Here is a 17,436-nt window from a genome sequence, read left to right as displayed (position 1 = left end):
TGATAGGTGTAAACCGAGCCCTGGGTAATCTTCCCCCTTAAGGTTGCCTCCCCTTTCTCTGCTTTGCCCGCCCAGAGAATTTGGCCCACTCATGAGAAAGAGACATCATGGCTTTAAAAACATGCAAAGTGGCAGCTGGTCAAGACTTCAGATACAGTATAAGGGACCACTAAGGTCTATATAAAGAGACTTCAGATACAGTATAAGGGACCACTAAGGTCTATATAAAAGAGACTTCAGATAGGGTCTGTCTATATAAAAGCATCCAAAGAGCACCATGTCATGGGACCTTTAATTTTGACTAAGATTTTCATCTTCACTGTAAATGCATATCGATTCCAAATATCAGTTATCGGTTTCATCACCAACTAATAATTAGTACCGGTATTGGCCTTGAAAAAACAGTATGGGTTGATCCCTAGTGTAAGGATAATGAGGCTTCAAAGTGATCTTATTCTGTATTTCCCCAGCAGAAGCAATTCAATGTTCTGTACAAGGCTCTCTATGTGGCGTTTCCCATAGTTCCTGGTTGCTTCTGTATGTGTAGGCCTGCACAGGAACTCAGTTTGCCTGCTGTACACATCTACACCTGGTGGATGAATAAGAAAAGCTGGTGAGCAGGCTGCAGACTGCTGTCTCTGCTCTAGGGTGCGATTTGTGAAAAAAAAAGCAGAGGAAGGGTGGGGGGGGGGGGTTCTTGATCATGCACAACAAAACAAAACATGCCAGAATTAAATCCCCTTTCCAATACCACCATGGATATAGTGCCAGTAGGTCAGCCATGACAAAACACTTTTTGATGAATTTTTTTGAATCTCAGAATGAAATAGCCCAACGTGGTGCCAACATAACACACCGCGCTTTCATGCCGGGAGAGCGGAGTTCCCTTTGCGGCGAAAACAAAATACTTTCACCCAGGAATCGCTTCTTCAGGAGTGTTTTAATCCAAACCAACATCATTTCCTTAAACTTCACTAACCGTTTTGGTGCCTTAGCTTAACTGTCGTCCGCACGACGCTCGCTTATTCAGCCTAAACTCCACTACCACCGTCGCCATCTGGCGGCGCCTGTACCCGGCTCACAGTCACCTATTGGCGGCTGAACAACTGCTGCTGGTAGCCGGTGTCCTGGAGCTCTGTAGAGACTACATACAACCAGCAACTGCTGCTCAGATTATCCTTCTAGGCTCTATAGACTGTTCACGATACAGGGCTGTACTTAGTTACTAATATAATATATGGTCTGTTGGTGAAGTAGCATTGATCACTTGATCACACACCCAAAACAGAATCATTTTCCATGTGTAAGTACTAAAAACAGGAAAAGTTGCATGGTTTTCCAAGCACAGCCCAAAGCTCTTGTCCTATTTCTGCCTTTGCTCTGCCTGGCTGGCTTACTAGAAGAACACATCTCATACATAGTGTCATTTTCTTTTTAAATGTTAGAATGATGATTGTAGTGATGGCTACCTTCTTGAGCTTGCTCTGGTCATCCTTATAGGTGATCATGAGAGCCAGAGCCAGGTCACCTTTCACCCGCCTCGTTCCTTCACACAGCAGAGGATGCTCCGCCTCGCTCACGGTGGTCTTCATGCCTGCAGACACACACAGAGGGTGGAAGAAAGAGGAGCGATTACAGCAGGAAAGCGTGGGGGAAACACATGGCACAGTGGGCGGTATGGACAAAAGATAGGGAATGTGATAAAAGTGGTGAGGAGGGAAGAAGAGAGTGACAGAATTGAACCCAGACAGAAATGAAAGAACAGGATGAGAATAAATGTACCAAGTGCAGCGACCGCAGCCTCGAAGCCCAGCTCCTCATCACCGGGCATCTCGTTGTTACGGTTGCGGCTTGGTGGACGGGAACCCGTTGGAGACACAACTGCACAAACAATATGGTAATAAAGTAAAAAGGGAATGTTAATTCTTAAAGTTCTCAATAAAAAACATAAGCATGGTCAGAGAAATAACAGTGCAACTTTTTCAGTCACTACGTTGCCACTAGGTCAAGATCAGATAGACGGCACACACACACACACACACACACACACACACACACACACACACACACACACACACACACACACACACACACACACACACACACACACACACACACACACACACACACACACACACACACACACACACACACACACACACACACACACACACACACACACACACACAGTCTTTGTAGGATATTTGATCTATTGTTCAGCTTTGGAAAACTAATGGCATGGCTGTGACTTATATCCCAAATATCTATGAAGAAAACTAGATGGCTTTGCTTATTTGAAGTATTAGACCAATTTTTTAAAACTAGGCAAGACAAAAACGACAATGAAAGTAAAGGGTACTTTCATTGTTTTTTTGTCTTTACTGATGAAAACTACTTACCCAGGTAGGTAGCGTTCAATGTTTAGTATCTTGAACTCCGATGACCAGACAGTAATTGGTGCTTACCTGGGGTACACAGAACATCAAAGATGAAGCTGGCCAACATGAGAGGCAGCACAGGTCTGTAGTCGCAGAAGTTTCCGTCTCGGAGCTGCTCGGCTCTCTCTCGGATGGCCGACATCTCCACCAGGCCCAGAGGAATCTTCTTCAGCAGGGACACCACCTCCGACTCCTGGTAGGCCAGCTTTACCTGGTCAACCCACACACATGCACTCAGTTTAATGCACGTTGATGTCTCCTCATGCTATAGCAGGTCTACTCCTAGTTTGAATATAATATACCATAACCTATATAATAGGGGTGGAAAACAAATGGATTTACGTATGTATTGTCATTTTTTTTTTTTGCAGATTTTATAAATCCCTTCTTTTCCTTGGAATCAACTTTTTTAAAGATTTAGTGCAGCTGGCTTCTGGCCCCGGCTATATCAGATACACCGATGTGATTGGTGCAGCTGGCCTCTGGCCCCGCCTATTTCAGATACACTGATGTGATTGGTGCAGCATTGTAGTCATACCTTTTTGGCATGTTGAATTTGTTTCCCCTTATTGAGAAACAAGTACTTTTTAGTTAATACAATATTAAAAGAAATAAAGGAGTTTTTACTCAATCATTTCAAGTTGTTGCAGCAACTTTTTTATTGTGAAGAACAGAATTACGGTCCAGGATGCGTTGCATAGTCTGTCCACCAGAGGACGCTCTACAACGGCCCTGTTGGCAATACAGATTTTTTTTTAATTGTGTTTTTGTTTAAAAGGACTTTAAGTTTCATATCTTAAGTTTGTATTTTTATACATTTTATTTATCAGAACTTTAATATATTTGATGTTCCTCTGTTCTGTTGTGAAAATAAAACAAATTATTATCATATTATTTTACTACAAATAACTAATGTTAGGGAAATCTGTTCATGTTGTTACACATTTCTGGATGTTGTTTTTTTTAATTTATATTGGCTGATATATCGGCACATCAGATCTTTTAAATAACCAAATATTTGTATCTGTATCAGCATTAAAAACTCTTTATCGGTCGGGCTCATTAGGCATAGTCAAAGGCTTTTGAGGCCATCTAGTTGCATTGTGGGAAAACCCTCTCAACAAATGACCAGACAGCAGCCAGCACATCCTGCCTTCACACGTTAATAATGCTAATGTATGGTACAGCCTCGACACAATGCTTGGCCATGATTGCCTTTTTTCAGTTACAGTGCTGCATATACGGGATATCATTAGGTAATAAAAAATGCATTCATTTATAAACATTTATGAATCAGCTACAAATAATAATAAATGATACTCTACAACAGTTCAATGCAATTAACGTTTAGGAGGTTTAAGATAGCGATCTGTGCAAACAGAGTGTGTGTGTGTGTGTGTGTGTGTGTGTGTGTGTGTGTGTGTGTGTGTGTGTGTGTGTGTAAGAGTGAGAGACCTCCAGAGCTTTGGTAGACGCCGGTGGTCTCTGGAGTTCCAGGGAGAACATGCCGGTGCAGAAGGCCAGGTTGTGGAGCTCCACTCGTTCGCTGAGGACAGTGAGGAGGAAGGCGGCTTTCGACAGCGTGTTAGTGGCGACCTGTGTCTGGCGGCTGGTCGACACCTTGCTCTTCTTACCCTAAATCCAATAACCAGGAAAATTAATAATGATGTCAGGACATGTGACAACACTTTACATCTGACAAGTAAATTCACACTTTTAATTTTCAACAGTCCATATTTGTTTACTGGCACAGTAAAAATGCCAGTACAAAACAGATAGTACAAACAGAATAATCTGGTGGCTTTCCTCATGGCTCAATATCCCACTACACAGTTCAAGATGCTGACTGATGAGTTTGGAAGATTGAGACTGTACAACAGAAGGGGAGAAAAGAAGTCAAAGCACATAGGAGAATGTGTGGCAGGGTGCTGGGACTTTATTTACCTTAGTCTGTGGCTGCTCCACTTTCAGGTCTGGAGGGTTGGCTAACAGGTCTCTGGCCAGCTCCACGGCCAGGCGGCACGCCTCATTACTGTAGCCATGAGCATAGAGGGCCTCGGCACATGCAAACAGCACCTGCACACACGCACGCACACACACACACACGTAATGTAAAAATTGCAGTAGCGTGTCTGCCTGAAGCAGATGATGGAATATGGTTAAATGGAAAACTGCCTTGGTATGACATCATATGGAGCCAAGAGTAGAAAAACTGCTGAAACTTGTGCATTCAGAACAGTGGGAAATCTGAGGTTTAGGCTCACATGGATTTGTTATAAATACGTGTGCCTCATTATTTGAAGCGTAGGCCATGTTTAGCGTGAACATCCAAAACTGTAACATTTAGTAACTATGACATAAAATGCAGAAAAGCACTAAAATTATGGTAAAAAAGATGTTATGTTAAAAAAATACAGTGTATGACACACTGGAATTGGATCAGTACTTGGTGTCAGAATAGGCATCGGGAAGCAAAAAATGGTAGCTCTACATAAAAAAAAAAATGAAGACTGTTCTCCACCAGTCAGCTGCCGATACAGAGTACTGATCCAATTCCACTGTGTCATATATTTTATTATGTTTTATCAGCTGTATACTACTCTCCCTGTATGGATTTGATATGATTTCAATCATACAGATGTCCGTAAGAATACATTCACACTTGGTCTTCCTTCCTTACCTCCATGCGCCCCTCCTGCTCCAGTGGTTTCATCCCTGCGAAGATGTCGGGCTCCTCCTCTTGGTGGTTGTCAGCTTGCTGTCTGTCTGCCCCATCCTCTGAGGCGGCACTCAGGTAGTATGCCTGATAGTCGTCCTCACCCACAGCTTCTCCAACTGCAGCTCCCGCTGACGCCTCTGCTCCATGGTTAGCTGCACCACCTGCAGGTGCTGCCCCGCCCCCTGCGGCTGCAGCGGCGGCAGCGGACGCCGCCTCTCTGCGGCCCCGCGGTGGCTTGGCCGACGTTTGAGTGGCGCCTGATTTGGCCGTAGTGGTTGAGGTGGAAGGCTGGGTACTGCCAGCTGAGTCTACATCTTCATCTTTGTTCTGGACTGGCTCCAACTCCAGCTCTGCTTCCTTCTCTGCAGCGCTGGACATGTCCATAACAACCACCACTGTCTCTTTGGAAGGGAAGCAAGGGGGACCGGTCTCTGCAGCAGAGCCGTGGCTGACCCGCTTGGTTTCAAACATCTTGCTCCCCGCGCTGCTGTTGCCGTACTTGCGCGAGTCTCGGAGCAATGGGCTCGGGGAGGGCAGCATCTCTGGTGGCGGGGGGAGGAACTCAAACGTGTTGCTGGCCTCAGCACCCAGAGCCAGACTGCACCCGTCGTCCAGGCTGAGCTCAGCCATATCCGGCTCCAGGGAGCTGTCCTCACTGCTGGTGCGCCGCTTGGCACTGGCATGCTTACCCCCTCCAATTCCTCCACTTCCCCCGGAACCACCTACAGATGCCCCTTTCCCACCTCCCTGTGTCAGTTTCAGCTTCCCTCCAGAAGAGGAACCAGGACCTTTGTACATGCACTTCCCTCCTCCGTCTTCCAGGGACAGAGAGACACCCCCTCCTAGACGGACCAGCATTCCTCCCCCTCCGCTCACTGACAGACCCTTCCTCTTGGTCAGTATGGTCTCCTTGGGTCGCACTGCCACCTCCTGTTGGGACGAGTGACCTCTTCCTTTATAATCTCCCCCAGCCCCGCCGTCCGCTCTCCCCCCTCCCCCGGGTTCAGATGCTTCTCCGCTTGCTCCTGCAGCAGCTTTGACTCCTCTCTGGTGCTGCACTGCCCTGGACCAGCAGAATGTGGCACTCTTCTTATCAGCACTGCAGTAGGTGATGCTCTCCAGTGGGTAGGCCACCTCCCAGTTGAAATAGCAGGACTCTACAGCGGGCTTGAAGCCCTGGAACAGTTTATCCAGGGACTTGCGATGTTGTCCCCGCTTCACTATCTCTATAACTTTCAGGTGCCACTGTTTTAGCTGGCCTGCCAGTTCCAAACGCCTGGAAAAGAGCATACACAACCTTCATTATTAAACCCTACTTTTTGGTTCTTTGGAACATGGACGCTCTTCCCCCATGCATTGTCTAAGTGCATGGGGTGGTCTAAGGTGTCTAAGTGACTAACATGAAGAAAAATCGTTAAAATGGTTCCAGTATTGAGCGAGAACACTGTAACCGGACCGCAACAAACGTGTACTGTCAACTAGCGTCCACTGAAAGTTCTGTTTTTGCCGCCGACAGGCTCATATGATTATTCTAAGTGAAACTATTATGGAAAGGATCCCTACAGAGATAACGCTTTTTGTCAAAGAGTAAAATATGTTTGTTTAGCCAAAAACAGCTCTGAAATCGCCATTGACAATTCCACCAGACTCCATTTGAATAATAAATACTTTTAGCGTGTTTAGAGCCAGCATATTTCCCCATGTAAACAGGTGATCTAAGGTGTTATTTCAACAGAGCTGACAAACCAAGACGGCTTTTAATTTTAGTTTCTGTAGACTTTGAATGAAGTGTCTGGTAGGTTTGGTGATAAGGATTTCTTTAGTTTCACGTTAAACAAAAAAACAAAACAAAAAAAAAGACTGACCACTGTATGGTCATTTCCATATGTTGTCAGACTAATAATCTAATCATGTCAGTGTCAATGGATAAAATTGGTCTGAATTTGCCCATTTACGTTACATTGTAGCTTGTTTTCATTGCTGCCGACTGCAGCGGTCTTGCTGAACACTAGACCAATGTCAAAGATTTGCTGTTCCCATCAGTCACTTAGACACAAAAACGTGGAAAAATAGTCCAGGTCCATGTTAAAAACAAAACAAAAAAAACTGACGTTGCCCTTTAATATTTACTCCCATCTTAAAAGGTGTTAAGATAAATGCGCTGATATTAGATAACTTTCCCATTCATGACCAAATTCTGTGACAGTCTCTAAGCAGTGTGTAGCCTGCAGTCTGACCTGCAGGGGCTCATGGTGGGGTCGAGCACTGCCAGCCTCCATAGCACCACCATCTCATCACACATGCTGGCGCAGGCGTGAGCCGCCACCTCGGACTGGCCGTTGCTGCGCCCGGTGTGGCCGCTGGCGCTGCTGTGGGACGCTGAGGTCCGAACACTGTACCACCAGCTGATGATCTGAACACACACGGTCAGACGACTCAGTGAGGTGTGTGTCAAACAATGTACAGCATATCACAGGTTAGAGCTGGGCGACGTGGAGAAAAAATAACTATCACGATATTGTTGACAAAATACATCGCTGTTGAAATTGAGGCAATATTGTAGGGTTGACTGTTGGCGCTTTCACAAAATATTTACACAATGAGAGTTTTAATAAATAATCCTTAATAATGTGGATACAATAACTAAGTGGGTAAAGGCAAATAAAAGAACAACTAGTAAATGTGGTAACCTAGGAGTTAAAGTGGACCCTGAGCTTAAATTTGACAATCAAATCAAAGCAGTTGTCAAATCAAGCTTCTTTCATTTGAGGCGACTGGCCAAAATAAAGCCAATTTTGTCAAGGCACATTTTGAAACTGCAATCCATGCCTTCATAACTACACGGCTGGACTACTGTAATTCACTATATGTGGGGGTTAGTGGGTCCTCCATCACCCGTCTCCAGAGATACAAATCAGCAGCACGTCTTTTAAGCGGCACACGTAAACATGAGCACATCTCCCTATTTTAGCTTCACTACACTGCTTCCTATTCATATAGGATCCATTTTAAAATTCTGTTATTTGCTTTAAATCACAAAATGGTCTTGCCCCGCATACCTCTCTGAGTTCTACACCCTTATAAACCCGTCCGCGCTCTCAGGTCAGAGGATCATCGCTCCTGACTGTGCCTAAAACTAAGAGTAAGCTCAGAGGGGACCGGGCCTTGCTGTGTCTGCCCCTAGACTATGGAATGATCTGCCTTTGCATGTAAAACAGGCCTCTTCTTCATCTGTTTTTAAATCCCTTCTAAACCCATCTTTTCTCTTTGGCTTTTGACACATAGTAAGATGTGACTTCTTTTACTTGTTTCTATTTGCTACTTTGTGGTGTTTTAATTGTATGGTTATTAATTATAATATTTTGTTTATTTTCTGTACAGCACTTTGGTTGTTGTAAAGTGCTTAACAAATAAAGTTGGTATGGTATGGTAAGTTAAAAAAAGGACAATTTTACTGTAATGCAGCCTTTAAAACCAGGAAAAGACAACACTTATGTCATATCACGATATTACAATATCCAAAATAAAAGATGATATCTATCCTCATATATCCATGTTGATATAATATCGATATATTGCCCAGTCCTATCACAGGGACCTTTATATTAAAAGGTCCACACATGAATTCTATATGGAGGTCAGAAGTTTGGAACATTGCCCACACAATGCACTGACATGATTAAAAGTCATCAAGTTGTCCATAAAGTACCAAAGACATCATAAATCCTCAGCGAATCGTAGCATATTGTTCCCTAAATAAGGTTGCGCCCTATTGATTTGCGACTCAGTCCCCATCCAGACCTACCCTGGTAAATAACATCTGTAAATATTTTTATCCTGTATACCAGTGTTTCTCAAATGGGGGTACGTGTCCCCCTAGGGGTACTTTGGAGGACAAGGCTATAGCTGCTTCTGTCTTTTTTTCTACAAGTTTCACGCTTTACACGCTTTTGTTGCCGTTTTGAAATTTCTCACCTTTATTGATGGTTTTATTTATTTTTTCACCTATTCTTGCTTTTCTTCTTTACTGTTTTTTTCATCTTATTTGAATTTTTTGTCACTTTTGTCGCCCTAGTGTTAGCTTCCTTCTTTTTACTGAGTTTTTTCCGAAGTTTTTTTTATCATTTTCCACTTATTCTTGTTTTACTTGCTCCTTCTACCATCTTTTTCCAAGCTTTTGTCATTTTTCTTTTTTTTGGCACCTTTTTTTCCCCATCAGCATTTACATTTTTTTCAGGTAGGTTGTTAAGTAAGTTAAGTTAGTAAATCTATTGCTGATATGATGTCTTGTTCCTCTTTATACCAAGAAGGATTCATGCTGGGTGGGGGGGGGGGGATACATGGCTTAAAAAAAAACTGTTTAAAGCGGGTACATTATTGAAAAAAATCATAAGACCCTCTGCTGTATACTGTATGGATGAAGGGTTAAATGAGGAGAGTGTGTGGTATTGGCAGATGCGCTTTAAAAAGGATTCATATCAGGATCTGGGGTAAAAAAGGGGGACTGGAAGTTCTCTGGTTTTAAGCAATATTTCCCCACAGCCTTGAGATTTTTAAGCATTACCATAATTAAAAAAAAATGCCACATGTATGAAAAATATAAATATGAGAATTGTTCGAATAGGTGGGGAAATCCGACCCCGTTGTCAACTTAATTTCCCTCGGGATAAATAAAGCATCTCTATCTCTTTATTAACACCAACATACTCATGAGTGTAGTTTTTAAATCGTTGCACTGGTTTACACTTAGCAGCTCGAGCTCTTGTCATGTTGAGGATGTACCTGTTCGTAGGTGAGGCACTGCTCAGTGAGAATCTCCAGCAGCGGGGCAGCGTTACTGTCCCGCCTCTTAAACATCTCCCGGACGATGGACAGAAGGTTCCAGATGCCTTCTGGCTCTCGGCCCCGCAGGGGTCGCAGCAGACACGCCCACTCAGCAGCAGCCGGCGGCTCCGTGGACGACAGGTACATGGAGTTTACATCACTGTGGCGCGCACACACACACACACACACACACACACATATAAACACACACACCAACACAGCACTGGTTTTAGTCAAGTAACACATAATGTAAGAACTAACATGTGTGATAGGGGTTAGTGGAGCCTTTAAGAAATGCTTTGAAGTGGCAATAGACACAATTTTTTCTTGTAACATATCATTATGAAATTAATGTTGATTCAGCAATTAGATTTTTTTATTTTTACATTCATTTATTCAGAAAAGGTTTGCTGAGAGGAACCTGATCCCATTCACAGAGTCACCCATTCATACCTGGAAGCTGCCCGGTACAACCCTAGTCAGATCTGCGGCCAGATCAGACTGGGGTTGTACTGGGCAGCCTGGTTCAAGGGTGGTAATGACGGGGTTCCCTTTCCCCACCCAGATTTGTACCCTGTTGGTCTGGGGATTGAACCGACAACCTCACGGTCACAAGCTCGCTCCTCTAACAAAACTGGCAGTCCCAAACATAGATTTTTTTGGCACCTATAGCACATTGCGCATCAGCACAACCCTGTAAACATAGAGGCTTCAATGGAGAGAAAGGAGAGCATCGCAATTTTTTTTAAATCAAATTAATTAAAAAAAAAAATCATTGTTAACAGGGTGAATCAAGATTGCGATTTTATAACTATTAATCGTGCAGGCCTAGTTTCTATTGGAATTCTTACAGTTGTTTCTTGCTTTGGACAGTGGACAGGCTGCTAGTGGTCACCATGCTGCTAAGGATGTATGAATAAGTAACTTTTGTTCATACTTAATACTTGTTCATATAAATCAACAGACAGAAAATATGTTATTACCGTCTCCGGTGTGCAATTGAAATGTATTGTCTTGTGTTGTTGGTAACGTTAGTTCACCACCTGGAAACTGGACCTCTATATGAGACAAGTGGTGTGTACCTGAAGACAACAGGCGAGGGCCCACAGAACTTGTGCAGAGTCTTTTTGATGTTGTCGCTGAGGGTCGACTCGTCCAAATACCAGGTGCTCTGGTCAGACGCTGAAGGGCCTGCTGTCGGGTCTACACACACGGACACACACACACACACACAATATCAAAAGATTCTATTTCATCAAATTACAGCGACAATTTGGCAGATTAACAATTGCTCTGAGCAAACCTTCCTTCCAACACACCTCTCTCCATGGACACCATACACAACAGACACTTGTCCTGTCCCCTCCCCAACTTAACTGCCATAGCTACTCAGCTCTAGGCTCAAACTGGTTCAAATTCTTGTTTTCAGAGAAAATGTTGAATGAAATGATCAAACGTTCTTCTCTGGTATTAATATCAGGCCATGCACGTCAGGACGACTCGAGCTTGCTCTCGTGCTGTATGTCAGGAACACACTTGTCTGAACTGCTGTTATACCTGGAGCTCCACACACAGTGTTGATGGCAGTAGACTGAGAGGACAGCAGCTCATCCAGCAGGCGTTGAGCTGTGGGTAGGATCTGGAGACACAAAACTGAATGAATACCAAACATCTTTTCAGATACAGTACATAACATATATACATCATAGAGACAGGCATTTATAAAGCTGGTTTAGAACATGGTTGTTACCTGCTGAGGCAGCTCACTGATGAGGTACTGGGCGAACTTTTGGAGCTGGTCCCTCTGCAGCCTGGACAAGGACTCAGAGACTGGAGCCCTTAGACACACTGCTGATGCCTACACACAAACAGACAGATTGAGAGAGAGAGAGAGAGAGAGTACAAATTACTAGTTCATTTTCCTGATTAACAAAAACAAAAGTTGAATAACACACTTCTAGAGACAAACTAGCATGAGACATTTAAAAAAAATTTTATAAGAAGAATGTACATCACATGTGACATGCAGCAAAGCGCCGCAGGTCGGAGTCAAACTGCAGCCGGTGCGCAGATGCGTAAACCTCTATATATGTGCACCTGCTCTACCAACTGAGCTAACCCGGCCACGATGTGATACGTTTAATAGAATTTGTTTGTGTAGACACACAACTCACATTGTGGATCCTGAAGAGGCAGAGTGCTACCACATGAGCACACCATTTGGCCCCAGCGCCGCAGGTGCAGCTGCAGGAAGTGATGCGGCAGCGGTCAAACATGACCGCCACATTGTAGGCCCCTTTAGACTGACCGGACTGACTGGACACCACCGTCGCACTGAGATGGAAGCCTGGTGAAAGAGAGATGGTCACAGAAAGACAAACACAGATTTATAGAAGACAACAGGGATGGGTTAGACAGTATTGTGTAAGTATGTTATTACTGAAAGGTGCTACTATTAACAACATTTGTAATGTACTAATGACCGATTTATTGATACAATGAAAGTGAAGGGAGTGTCTTTACCCTCCAGTTGTTCTCGGGTCAAATCTGACCCAAAGTTTAAGAAGTTTCTATATCAGAAATTTGAGTTTCTTTCAACAAAATTGTAAAACAAAATAACATGGACGGTTCACTACAACGCTCTTCACTGATCTGATTGTCTGTTCTGCTGTACATGCAGATGAATGTCTCCAGTACCTGGAGGTCTGCGTTTACAGGCTTCAGAAGGGTTGGAAATCTGCCATCTTGATTTTGTCGGAACATCAAGATGGGCTGAGACTGAGTTTTGCGACCCCCTTACACCAAACGACCGAGACAATGGTAGCACCCCAACTCTAGCAACACTAACATTCCAATATGGGAAATTGGTTTGTGACAGTAGAGTCGCTTGAAAAATAGTTTGGTTTAAGTTTGACATAACTGCGCAGAATTGAAATTGCGACTCCTGGGTAAGGGTGACACCTCTACCCACCGATCTGCAGAGGGTCTTTGACAGCTCTGATCCTGTAGAGCTGTTCTCCACGTTGGAATTCATCTGGACTCCCATTAGCCAGGCAGGAATATAACCTGCAGCAGGAGGAGGACAGAGAGACAGAAGGAAGATGTGAAAGGAAGATAAAGAGAACCGAATTAGTGCGTGAATCACAAAACTAAGCATATCTACCCTGGTAAGATAAGAAAACCTTTATTTGTCCCACAGCGGGGAAATTGCGGTTTGCAACAGCAAAGATAAGATCGTGGTGGGTCTTGTTTGTCCATCTATCTGTTCTAAGCCTGTTATCTTGTTCAGGGTTCTTAGGGTGTTGGAGACCATCCTAGCTTACGTATGCAGGTGTATAACCATGATAGGTCAGGAGTCTATCTCTGTTTATTTGCCAAATTCAGAAAGAATTTCTGGATGTTTCTCGAAAAAAACATAAAATGATGCCAAAATTGGTTGGGTAGGCTTGTTCTTCTTCCACTTGTTAGTTGGGGCTGTAAGGTGGTGTGTGGTGTCCTGTTCTGTCTAGGAAACCCACTCAAAATGTAGGACGTTTGCCAAGTGTCCTTTTGGAAAGTCGTACCTAAAAAATGTGAAAGTCCTACCTTGAGATGCCAAATTTTTTCCTGAAAGACCAAATTTCTAAATATTTCAAAGCTACAGTAACTGTGGACCACCTTCTGTGGGGAAGTCTCTAACTGAGTCCATCTGTCTAGGTTTGTCCGAATGTGTGTGCTGAACACAAAATGCTAAATTAGGGTTGGGTTCTGAGAGCCGGTTCAAATTTATATTTTGGTTCCTGTATGGCAAAGGACTTGGATTTTATAAGCAAAAACACCTAAACAACACACCAAAAACTTTTATCTGTCTGAACTTTATCAGAAAACAGCAGTATACAAACCATTTAGATAAGAGTAGCATGCTCCTCATGTTTAGCTGGTGGTGGTTTTATCAGTTTTCGCCAGTTTGGTTGTTGTCAGGTTACAGTATGTTGTCTTGTCTTAACTGTAACAGCTCATCGCAGTATTAAGTATTTAGCGAGAAGAAACAAGCTACAATGTAAGATAACGGGACAATTATCCAACTTGTATTTAACTTCACTAAAGAACTCGTTTTGCCATTGACAGGATCAAATTAATATTCTAAGTGTCTGACAACATTATGGGAAGGATTTCTAAGGAGGTCGACCTTCTGTTAAAGAGTAAGATCCTTTTATTAAACATAAAACCATCCGCCAAATTGCGTTTGCTAATGTCATTGGAAACTTTTCACTTTTTCAAACCTTAATTAAAAACCCAGTAAAATGAAGGCAGAGGGACTACAGCACAGTCTGCCTGCTGCTGAATTGAAACCAAATTTAATCATTTTATTTTGTCAAAGTCTGACAGCCAATACATTACGATAAAGAGGACACGCAACATTCATGGCCTTGGGATGACAATACAATCAATAATGCATTTATCTAGACTTTTATTAACATAAACCTGTCTCATGGTGCACAGAGCTTTGTCAACAGAGGGAGTAAAGACATGTTCCTTTCAGAGTACATGGCACCAAATACTGATTAGGCGCAGAATAGCTTGGAATGAATAACATCACCATTATCACGATATTCAGTCAATATCCTGGTGGCCCATTTACCCACACAGACTGGGACTTTCAGCGCTTGGGAGAACCTGTCAGATGTATGAATGGACTGGCTGGCCAAATGAAAATGCAGAGCTACTTGGCAGAGTAATAAACACAAAACACGTAGGTGTAAGGCTTTTGGAAAAGCGCATTTTTGAAAAGAGAAACCTCAAATGACGTCAGTGTGTGGATGTTTTCTTGTCATCTCTTATCACAAGAGACCAACTGTGTTTTAACCCTCATGTTGTCCTCGGGTCAAATTAACCCGTTGTCCTATATCAATGTTGTTTTTAATTCCCCAAAATAACATGATTGATTCCACACAACGCTCTTTGCCAAGTACAAATCTCTACTTGCATTAATTTTGGGGCGTCTTATTCAATTTTATGGCATTTAAAAAAAAATTGAAGTGTTTTTGAAATAGTATTGAGTAAAAGTTGACATATTCCAGTCTGTGATTATCCATCAACATCCATTCCTTTAATTTTAGTCTAAATAATTCTTAATTTCTGCTTTTCTAACTCAAACATTAGGTAACATTTCCTATAAATGAGGTTTATTGACCACAAATTCCAAAAATATCTGTTAAACTAGTTAATAAGTTAGTGTTAAATAGTGTTAAACGTCAAAAAAAGAAGAAAGTAATGCTCAAATGAAAAGTGGGAAAAAAACGGTAACAAGAGTTTCATCCAATTTGATATTTTCAACTGACACATACTGCGTGACGTGGAAGTGATCTCTACTAGGACGCTACCAGTTCTCTTAATACATCCATGTATTCATTTCAGCACAAAATCGGAAATTGGAAAAGGTAGTCGTTATCAATTTTTTGTTTTGGGAATCCATTTTTTACTTTTGGTTTCATTTTGAAAAACTAATTAACGAAGGATACACGGGTTCAACAGGCACATCCCTAATAAGGAGGGAAAAGAAATGCATGTTACGTGCGTTCTCACCTGATGTCCTCCTCATTCTCGGGGAAGCTCCAGTAGGCGATGCGGAGCTGGAGCTGTTCTGGGACGGGGGGGTAGACCTTCTCCACCACCTCAAACGGGATGTGGAACGCTACCTGCTTCGCTGACAACTCCACCAGTGGAATCACCTGACCATCTGAGGAAGAACACAATGTGTATAGTGTTTGTGTCTTTGACTTTCTCCTGATACTATAAGCTTAGACAGTTTGTTCCCTTGTGTTGTCAAATGACATAATTCATACCGATAGAACTATATACAGTACATGTTTCAGACGGTCGTGTTTTTGGTGCTTTTATCTTGGAGCAACAGTATTTTTGTTGGTGCTGATAAGGTTCCCCCCCCCAACAGATTCAGGGCTGCAGCCCTGTATGGCTGAGGCAGTTACAAAGTAATGTAGGTAATTCATGAAATAAATATCAGGAACCATGTTAACCTTCATGTAAAATAGTAGGGGTGGGAATTTCTGGGCAATCATTTTTATGTGCATTTCCATGTGTGATTTTTAAAAATATACATATAAATCTACAAATGCTAAATCACTTCCTAGACAAAGCTTAGACTTTGACATTTATTTGTCACACACAAGTGATGAAACGTTTTGTCTACCGAGGTTTTTATTGTGGAGTCACCCCATGTTCACCTTACCATGCCGAGTTCACCTTCTCTCCCAGTGGTCTTCCATGGGGGCGGAGTCATGTTTAAAGGTGAGAACAGGAAACGTGAGGGGGTCAGACGTAATGTGATAAAGTCCACACCGCCTTTATGTTTGCCTAATTATTTTATGACTGTCTTATTAGATCATGTTTATATACATAATTGTTTTTCTTTCCTTTGGCCATTATTGTGTTTTTTGTTCTGCCCTCTTGCCTAAACTCTAAGTTGTTGTCCATACTCCTGTCCTCTTCCAGTCACTGGGTTTTCTGATTTCTACATGTCTGGAGACGGTAACTTTTAAATAAAAAATCTAAACATTTAAAAAAAAGAATTGATTAACTTATCTGCCTCAATTGGTCTGAAGCAATTACTTTTTCCCACCCCTATAAAATAGATATTTTATGTTATACTAAGCAACTGATTTTCCAGCCAACAATTTACCACTCACTATTAATACTTCTGCTGTCAATGACAACATCAATCCTGTTGTATTTCTCTTTTCATGCATGCAATGATTTCCTTTTGTGCAACAAGTCAAGGATGAAAACTAAACTACTAAATGTTTAAGATTACATTGATGTCATTAGTTGTGGTCTTTTGGATGTGGGGGTAGTATTATGAAGGTGCAGCCTGTCTGATCTCCATCACCTTAATACCTTATTATAATTCCTGCAAAATCCTCCATTAGAAAAAGGAAGCAGAGTGTGCTATTTGAATGTCTTTTGTACATTACAGGAGGAGCAACTGGGACCGTCTGACTGTCAAACAGTAAAGAGCTAAACCTGAAGAGAGAGGGCTGGCTGGGTAGTAACAGAATCCATGTCGCTAGTCTATGATTGGCTGTTGCAGCTTAATGACAGCAAGCTGTCCACCTATCAGCTGCAAGCACAGAGGGAAGCCGCTACGACAGCTGTTTCCGTAGCTGGGGACTCATTCAGTGTTTTCACTGGGTCACTAGTCGTCTCACAGCCTTCCTCATCTCCTCCCAGCTGACTGTACCATGCTGCCATTGTTTCCCTTCTCGCACCGATAAAGGTTTTAAATACAATATTTTTTATTTGGTGTGTTACAGATCACAACTTTTGTATGTGCTTCAAGTCCATTTATCATTTTTCAATGTTTGTCACTTTTTTTTTGTTTTCAACACTACGTAACACTAACTTATAAATTTTAGTTTACAGTTATTTTTGGAATTTATGGTCAATAAACCTCATTTA

The 17,436-nt window shown here is 42.5% G+C and overlaps 2 protein-coding genes and 1 long non-coding RNA gene across 12 annotated transcripts in view; 1 reads left to right on the top strand and 2 right to left on the bottom strand.

Annotated features, from left to right (window-relative positions):
* LOC116705678 (uncharacterized) overlaps nucleotides 1-13,348 on the top strand; it is a 19,544-nt gene extending 6,196 nt beyond the window's left edge. The window contains exons 3-4 of the long non-coding RNA XR_004335989.1: nucleotides 2,350-2,355; nucleotides 13,338-13,348. This is a non-coding gene — a long non-coding RNA (uncharacterized LOC116705678). The remainder of the gene's footprint in view (nucleotides 1-2,349; nucleotides 2,356-13,337) is intronic.
* Nucleotides 1-17,436, bottom strand: part of zswim8 (zinc finger, SWIM-type containing 8) — a 37,174-nt gene that overhangs the window by 13,447 nt on the left and 6,291 nt on the right. For 6 of the 10 annotated variants that reach the window (XM_032541924.1, XM_032541928.1, XM_032541929.1 and 3 more), the window contains exons 2-15: nucleotides 15,547-15,700; nucleotides 12,953-13,047; nucleotides 12,156-12,328; nucleotides 11,732-11,839; nucleotides 11,539-11,620; nucleotides 11,064-11,184; nucleotides 9,940-10,141; nucleotides 7,395-7,570; nucleotides 5,119-6,433; nucleotides 4,383-4,514; nucleotides 3,894-4,073; nucleotides 2,466-2,649; nucleotides 1,783-1,890; nucleotides 1,470-1,594 (exon numbers count right to left, since the gene is read on the bottom strand). In XM_032541924.1, coding sequence (XP_032397815.1) covers nucleotides 1,470-1,594; nucleotides 1,783-1,890; nucleotides 2,466-2,649; nucleotides 3,894-4,073; nucleotides 4,383-4,514; nucleotides 5,119-6,433; nucleotides 7,395-7,570; nucleotides 9,940-10,141; nucleotides 11,064-11,184; nucleotides 11,539-11,620; nucleotides 11,732-11,839; nucleotides 12,156-12,328; nucleotides 12,953-13,047; nucleotides 15,547-15,700 — 3,155 coding nt within the window. Of the gene's footprint in view, nucleotides 1-1,469; nucleotides 1,595-1,782; nucleotides 1,891-2,465; nucleotides 2,650-3,893; nucleotides 4,074-4,382; nucleotides 4,515-5,118; nucleotides 6,440-7,394; nucleotides 7,571-9,939; nucleotides 10,142-11,063; nucleotides 11,185-11,538; nucleotides 11,621-11,731; nucleotides 11,840-12,155; nucleotides 12,329-12,952; nucleotides 13,048-15,546; nucleotides 15,701-17,436 lie in introns of all 10 variants that reach the window. The other 4 variants (XM_032541926.1, XM_032541930.1, XM_032541933.1 and 1 more) reach the window with 2 other exon arrangements.
* The window catches only part of si:ch211-51a6.2 (neurotrypsin), a 34,724-nt gene continuing 34,273 nt past the window's right edge, over nucleotides 16,986-17,436 (bottom strand). Inside the window, exon 16 of the mRNA XM_032541959.1 lies at nucleotides 16,986-16,995. The gene's annotated coding sequence lies outside the window, so the exon portion shown is untranslated. The remainder of the gene's footprint in view (nucleotides 16,996-17,436) is intronic.

Source organism: Etheostoma spectabile, chromosome 17, assembly GCF_008692095.1.
Source record: "Etheostoma spectabile isolate EspeVRDwgs_2016 chromosome 17, UIUC_Espe_1.0, whole genome shotgun sequence".
In the NCBI taxonomy this organism is placed as follows: domain Eukaryota; kingdom Metazoa; phylum Chordata; class Actinopteri; order Perciformes; family Percidae; genus Etheostoma; species Etheostoma spectabile.
This window is presented reverse-complemented; position numbering and strand designations above follow the sequence as displayed.